General features: G+C 36.6%; 1 protein-coding gene across 1 annotated transcript; it reads left to right on the top strand.

The window, feature by feature from the left end:
- Positions 1 to 4,639: 4,639 nt before the first annotated feature.
- On the top strand, positions 4,640 to 7,989 carry LOC112009697 (histone deacetylase 19). The gene is made up of 3 exons (XM_065781461.1): positions 4,640 to 4,901; positions 5,325 to 5,898; positions 7,750 to 7,989. The coding sequence occupies exons 2-3, from the start codon at positions 5,359 to 5,361 to the stop codon at positions 7,987 to 7,989; spliced, it is 780 nt and encodes a 259-aa protein (XP_065637533.1). The 5' UTR covers positions 4,640 to 4,901; positions 5,325 to 5,358.

The raw sequence follows: 7,989 nt of genomic DNA, 5'->3' as shown, positions 1-7,989 counted from the left end.
CTTGCCCCCTTTTTTCCACACAGCACGGGTCCCTTATATAGGGTCTGCCGTGGCCGAGTTTACTGTTTTAGTCCCTTGGCCGACCACTTACCGAGTTAATGGTTCTGACCTCTACCATTGACCTGTGGCTTTCAGACAACGAAGGTTCCTTCTTTACTTCGTCCATCGTGTCTCCCCTCTCTCTCAGTTTCTCATGGCATGCACCTAGTGGTTCTTACTCCACCCTTGCCTCTTTCAGATGGCATGTCATCCCAACAGGACTGTGCCCACCGAAAGAGTTGGGCAAGAAACACAAAACGGGTTCCCGCTCCTCTCCCCACCGCCAGACTGTGCCCTTACCCACGGCGTCACCCTTCCCATAGTGGCTGGGTATAGGTTGGTGATGCTAGGTCGTTCACATGCATTACCTATTAATGTTTCATTCGTTGCCGAGGTCTGAAAATAGGTGCGCATATCCTGCTGTGCGCTTTTTGGCATCTTCTAGTAGGGGTTGTATTTCTAGCAGGCCAACGTTCATGTGTTGTCCCTTTCTTTGGAAGGTTAAGCTCCATAGGATCATTTGGGCCTCCCTTTAGTTTGGGTGTTTCGCTTTGTAGCTTTGTGTCTCTTGCCATGCCAAATTGTTATTCTTGCTGCTCATCTCAATCCTGCCGAGCCCCCTTTGGCCTGCCGTGTGCTTTCCCTCTCCGTAATCCAATCTATACTTACTGGGTTCCTTCTCTCATTTCTTGCAGGCTCCAATGTCCCTTTTTTTTTCTTGTGGGCATCCTTGGCCTAATTAGTTTTGTTTCACACATGATTTTTGCTAACTCACTTTGGGCTTCCTTGGCCAAATTTTCTTCATAAACTTCATCCTTGGGCTCATGGTTCTTCATTAGCCGTTACTCTCTTTGCTTTTTTATTGCAATGGGGCCTGTTGTGGCCCATTCTTTCTCCTTTTTTCTCATCTTTTCCATGGATTTATTTCTTTTCTCCTTCTGGGCCTATTCAAGCCCATTTGCTTCTTCTGGATCCATGCTTATGGACCCTTGAACCATTCGTATGCTTTTTTGTCTGCTATTCTTTTAGTCCGCCGCAATTCTGGGCCCTTTGTCTTGCTGGGCTTCGTAAAAAAAAAAAAGAGCCTCAACAACATTAAAGCAAGTGTAGAAAATATTATAAAAGATTCATCATAAAAAAAGGCTTTTTTTTTTTGGTCCCTCTTAAAGAAATGCGTGTTCTAAGCCATCAACCATTCTTATGATACACACCTATGTTGTGCTTTACTTGGTTAAAACCATTTAAGAGGGATGAATAGAAAATCTTTTTATTTATTATTATTTTTATTATTTATTTTGGTGTCTAGATAGTAGTGTGTGTGTGTGTGTGTAAGTGCAATAAATTAAAGGGGAGGAGGATTGTGCTAGAAATTAAAGGGATAACATAAAGTAAAAGGGGAGGGATTACTTGAAAATAAAATGGATGACTTAAATGTAAAGCAAGAATAATATAAATCCCTAGATGCCTAGATTAAATGGGATTTTCTTCCCTTTAAGGGTACTTCCCATATAGAGTCTAGAAATAGTTCAATACCTATCTAGGGAAACAATCACAATATCACAAACAAACAATAACAATATAGACATAAAGATAAGAGATATATACACAGCGTATAGCAAGTAAAATAAAGAGACAATATAAAGAAAAAAAACTTCATATATAGATAGATGATGTTTACATGAGAGATAGAGAATAGGACAGGTGTAGTTATGGAAAAACTACCCCATCACTACAATCTTACCCAAAAAATTACAAGTAAAAATGGAATAGACTTTTTTTTTTTTGTGGTGGGTTTCTGGAGAAGAGAGAGAGAGAGAGAGAGAGAGAGAGAGAGAGAGAGAAACTTTCTAAAGGATTTCTAAGGTTCTTCAGAATTGTTTCACTCTATTTTTCTATTTTCCCTATTTTTTTCTCACCAAAAACTTCTATATTTTTTTACAAAAATTTTGTTGGGCCCGCGGGGGGGGGGGGGGGGGGTGGGGGTATTTATAGGAAGAATGAGGAAAACTGGGGCACCTAGCCCTCTATTTTGGCCATCTTATTGAGCTATTTTTTCATATTTTCAGATTCTAATCCAATTTTTGCGTAGTTGTTTGGGGGTCTTTTTGAGCTCCATTTTCTTCAAACTTTATATGCTTTGAAATATTTGAATGTCCAGTTTCCAATGGTCCTGGCCTTGAAAGATTTAGAGTTATAGTCGTCGAGATATGGTGTTCAAAAGGAAGATGATGTAGTGCTGAAAAATTCTGTGACGTTTTTCCTTAAAAAATTTGTATCTTCCAATCTGGGGTAGATATCATTGAGCCCTTCTTATGAGAGGTAGTTAAGACCTCATTCTTCAAGTTGGTTAAGCCAAATTGCTCTAGTTCCTGCTCAATCGGTACAATTTATTGCACAAAGTTGCCCTAAAAACTGCCAATTTTTGTTTTAACTCCGATTTTGGCCCGTAAACTATCATTTCAAAGGGAAAATATGTTTTATGAGATGGTCCAAAATTCAACTCAAACCGATGGTTAAATAAAAAAGTCAACTTTTTTTACCATACCTAGTTAGGGTTTTGGCCTTAATTGCTATCAAAAGGGTTTTTAAATGTTGTGACCCTTTGATCCATTGTCCAATTATGTTGTATTTATTCTTACCCTTTTTGGCTTTGAAACTTGTAATTTTGCACATTTTTTTAATTTTTTAATTTTAGCATTTGTTTTGACATGTGAATTGGGGCCAGACAAAATATGATATCGACAAGTAGTCTACCTGTTAGGTAGTTTACAGGTGTCCAAGAACCTTGAAACCATCTCCTTTAAATGGCTTTCTACAATACTACTCCACCTCATGGTTGGGTCAAGCTATATAACATATGCATAGGTGGCTACTCTCTTGGGAATCCCAATGTTGCAGGTGGAAAAGATCTTCTTATAGGTCAAAAATGATTGTAGCTTAAGGGTTATTATTGGGTATTCCGGGAGTATTTTCCCTTCTTCTCACATAAGGGCGGGTCCCACCCCACATAAGGGCGGGTCCCACCCAACATGGGGCCCACCCCCATGTAAGAGGGAGGGAGTAGACTCCTGGACTACCTAATAAATTTCTGAGACTTAAAGGGCTTTGATGTTTAATTAACATAATTACTAGCCTTCAAGGAGAATTGGGGGCTTTCAAAGTTGCCTAGAGATTGAACTTTATTGTGTTATATAGTTGTTGAGCATGAGTAAAATAAATGTGTCTTGTTGATTAGTGCAAGTATCTGATAGGAATGCTTGATAAATGGACGAACATGCTAGTAAAGGTGGACTACATCCACATCCAATAATTGTGTGGAAGTTGTTGTGTGATTGTGTGTGATAATTGAATGATGAGTGATAGTATGAAAGAGAGAGCACACACACAAAAGTTTACGTGGTTTAACTTAACGGCTTACATTCACATTGATAAAGCCCTTGATGGCTAGCTAATTAGAGAATATAAGACTAGAAGTAAGACTTAGGTACAGTACTTAGGTACTGTTCCTTACGTTCCCTTTTTAAGATTTTGCCATGTGAATTTTTTTTTTTCATAGGATGAAAGTGTATTTTTTAGTTAAATAGTCACATGGTTAAATCTTAAGAAGGGAACTTAAGGACCAACACCTAAGATACTGTACTTAAATTTTGTCCTAAAACTAATCCTAGGCTAACTATAGACTAACCTAAGCTTAATATGCTTTTTCTACAAGTTCATAAGCCTATAATTAGTTTGGGCCATAATATATATATATATATATATAACAAGTTGGGTGTTATCTATTTTTTTAGGAAGATTTTATCTTATTTTAACCCATAGCTATTAAATTGAGACAAGAAACCTAATGACTTGGCACCTAGATTGGCCCAGGTGTTTAAATGGATTGTTTATACAATAAACTTAGTCAAACTAGGCGGGTTTGCAACAACCTGTGTAACTTGGATGGGTTTTTATCACTCGGTTGAGTTTGTAAAATTGCACCTATAAGTTCACTTTATTGATTTATTTACTGTTTAATGTGTTATAATATAGTAATTTAAAGAAGAGAAGACCTAAAAAATTAAAAAAAAATGCACTTGTTAATTTGTTTGCCTACTTCTTATAAAGCTCCTATCTTAACAAAAGACTATTTTATTATTGATTTTGAATTGTAAAAACCAATTTAATTTTGGAATAGGCCTATTGTTTTTAATCTATGTATTTATGTTATCATTTTTAAAACTTATATATATATGTGTGTGTGTGTTATAATTTTTTTTTTTTTGTTTGGCTATGCAGTCCGATTGATGACACACTGGTTAAATCAGTGACTCAGTTATCCGCTTCATAGGATCAATGGTTAGATCAAGTTTAATAACTATAGTTATCCTTTAGAACAAATTTGATATATAAATTTTTTTGGTTTTGGTTTTGGTTTTGGTTTTGTTTTGAGATTCTTATGGTGTAACTTATTGTTAATGCAATTAAAAAAGAAAAATAAAAAAGAAAAAGAAGCAGAAAAGGAAATAGAGTAGAAGTGGAACCGGGCGGTTGAAGAGAAAGCCGGTAATGAGCGGTTCAAAGCCCTAAGAAAGAACAGCAGTTTAGGTCCTAGGAGGAGGCAGGAGTAGGAGGGGGCGATGTGTAGAGTTAAGATTGGTGATTGATTTGTAAAAGGAAGGAAGGGCTACTACATCTACATCTACATTACATTTACGAATTCTCTCTCTCTCTCTCATTTCTAAATTTCTTATTATTATTTGCTACCATACATACACCAAACCAAACCAAACCAAGGCGTGCCTGCCTGCCTCGCAGCTATCCTACAATTCTTTCTTTCTTTCTTTCAGTTTCTGATTCTTATTATAGACATCATAGTAGAGGTAACACTCTCCTCCTTCTTCTTCTACTAGAGTTTACATAAGTATTTGATTTAATTGCACTCATTCATTCATTCGCATTACCTTATTTTTATTTGTAGATTTATAATTTTTGATTCTGCTCCGCCTGCTTTTGCTTCGTCTTCGTCTTCGTGTTTGGAACATACATAAATAAATATTCAAAATTTCCCCATCTCTTTACTTTCTTCACTCTCACTCTCACTCTCTCTCTCTCTCTCTCAGCTGGTAATATGCTACCTTCTTTATTTCACTCCTAATAATTAATTCATGAATTTACTTTTCTATTACTGGACATTCTTCATCACTATCTATAATCAACTGCTTTTAGGGTTTTTATTCATTTCATTTTAGGTTTCGATTATGCATCCAAAGTCTCTCTCTTTTAATTAATTATATTTACAAAAGGAAAAACAAAATCTTTGTTTTGGTGGAATAAGAAATGGATATTGGAGCGGGAGGAGGAGGCAATTCCCTACCATCGGGACCAGATGGTGTGAAAAGAAAAGTGTGCTATTTCTACGACCCGGAGGTGGGGAATTACTATTATGGCCAGGGGCATCCTATGAAGCCTCATCGTATCAGAATGACCCATGCTCTTCTTGCCCACTATGGTTTGCTTCAGAACATGCAGGTTCTCAAGCCCTTTCCTGCCAGGGATCGTGATCTCTGCCGCTTTCATGCCGATGATTATGTTTCTTTCCTTCGGAGTATTACTCCTGAAACCCAGCAGGATCAGCTCCGCCAACTCAAGCGCTTCAATGTTGGTGAAGATTGCCCTGTTTTCGATGGTCTCTACTCCTTCTGTCAAACTTATGCTGGTGGTTCCGTTGGTGGTGCTGTCAAGTTAAGTCATGGTCATTGTGATATTGCTATCAACTGGGCCGGTGGCTTGCATCATGCTAAGAAGTGTGAGGCTTCTGGTTTTTGTTATGTCAATGATATTGTCCTTGCTATTTTGGAGCTTCTTAAACAGCACGAGGTTCGTCCATCCTCCTCTTCTATGAAAACTATGTTTTGCTTTGCTCGAAAATTTCTCAATTGTGATGCTGCCATAAATGCTATGTTTAATTTAACAATATTCCCACTTATATAGGTTTACACACAAAAGGTGAATTTATATCATATGAACTTGGGCAATGGAACTTTCAATTTCTTAGTGGCTCAAGTCCAAATGGATGTCAGGAATCCAATTCTACCAAGTTTGTTAGAATGGAATTTCTTTTAGAAAGTTTAAACTTCCTTATGTATATATGATCTAGATAACTAATAAGCTGCAAAAAATGTCACAACCCCTCACCAGTCACCAACATCCATTTTCCATTTCACTTATTTAAAAAATTCCATTTCCTTTTACTTTTCAGAACCGTAGGAATAAGTCTTCTTCATGGAGGAGAATGGGAGTAGCCTGACAGCTCATTTGCGCCCAACCAGATAATCTTTGCTTGATATAAATTGAGATGGAGAAATGGATAAAAGTTTTGGTTTACAGCCATACCTTTTATAATTATTGAGGCTTCTTTCACTTATTTAAAAAAAAAAAAGGAAAAAGAAAAGAGAGAGAAACTAAGGAGGCTTATTTGGATCATCTTAATAAACTACTGAAAGAATGATAATTTTCACAATTTTAAAGCATACAACCTATCTGTGTGTTGTTTTGTTCAAATTTTGCTAATGACTATCTAGCCTTTATAGATTTTAAACGTTAGTGGTGACTCTAACCATGGGTAGAATAGCGTCCTGCTACTCTTTTTTTTTTTTTTCCTTGGTCATTACACAAAATTATATGCATTTACATCGTCCCAGATATAATATAATGGTGAAAAGGAACTTATCAGATTTGGAATCTCTAGGTCAGGTCTGGGCGGTGATGGGATAATTGAATTTTGAGGAATTAGGGTTTGGTTTTGGAGAGGGCTGGAAAATAATAAGGAATGTAGGTTTTGAACAGGAAAAGGAATAATAGAATTTGGGGTTGAACAAAAGGAGAAAAACCAAAATTTGGGTTGCTGTTCCAGTGCTAAGTGCTAATGGGTCTGTTTGGGGTTATTTAGGACTAGGCATCACACCTAGGGTTTCCTTGGCATCACAGCATGGAGAAGGTTGCATCACACAAACCTCAAGACAGCTTCATAGCTTCTCTAAAGTCTAAAAGTTTATTATTCTCCTCCAATAGAAAGCATTACAACCCTTTAAATAGAAGTTCAATACATATTCCTAGTTGAAATTGGATTTTATTTAAATTTCTAATAAGACTTGGACTTGGACTTGGACTCCTTAGGCGTTATTACTAAGCCCAAACTAATTAATTAAACTCAAATAAAACTAAAATAAGACTTGTGAACAGAAAGTGTTTGTTTTTTATATTCAATAAAGCAATTATACTTACTTAGCACAGCCCATCCCAAATAACATAAAATTGCAAATTACCCCTTACACTTAAAACTAATTAAAAGTCTTAGGATACCTTTTATATGTCTTCAATGGCTGCTGCCATGGTCCTCCATCAGAAGAGGTCCCTTGTCATAAAAATTGGGAGTAGGCTTGTTGAGTCAAGTTCACCAACAATCTTTATTATCTTTAGAGCTTAGGTATTATATAAGGTCTAATGATTGAAGATTGGATTTATGTTTCAGATTCATGTTGAACTGACTGCAAAAATGTGGTATAGTCAAGGCAAAAGGACTCAATCTTGTATGACCATCATGCATTTTATGAATGTAGCTGACTCTTAAACCTGAATGACTTATGTAGCAATGTTTTAAAAATTGCTATAATTGCCTTACCTAATTCCTTTTGTAATTTGCAATATTTTTCTTATCTATGAATGCAGCGTGTTTTATATGTGGATATTGATATTCACCATGGAGATGGTGTGGAGGAGGCATTTTACACAACTGATAGGGTCATGACTGTTTCATTCCACAAATTTGGAGATTATTTTCCTGGTACAGGTGACATACGCGACATTGGATATGGAAAGGGGAAATACTACTCCCTTAATGTTCCGCTTGATGATGGAATTGATGATGAGAGCNGATGGGAAGCGAATTATATTAAAGTCACCTCCTAG

This window comes from Quercus suber, unplaced genomic scaffold (genome assembly GCF_002906115.3).
Source record: "Quercus suber isolate HL8 unplaced genomic scaffold, Cork oak 2.0 scaffold_267, whole genome shotgun sequence".
NCBI lineage: Eukaryota > Viridiplantae > Streptophyta > Magnoliopsida > Fagales > Fagaceae > Quercus > Quercus suber.
This window is presented reverse-complemented; position numbering and strand designations above follow the sequence as displayed.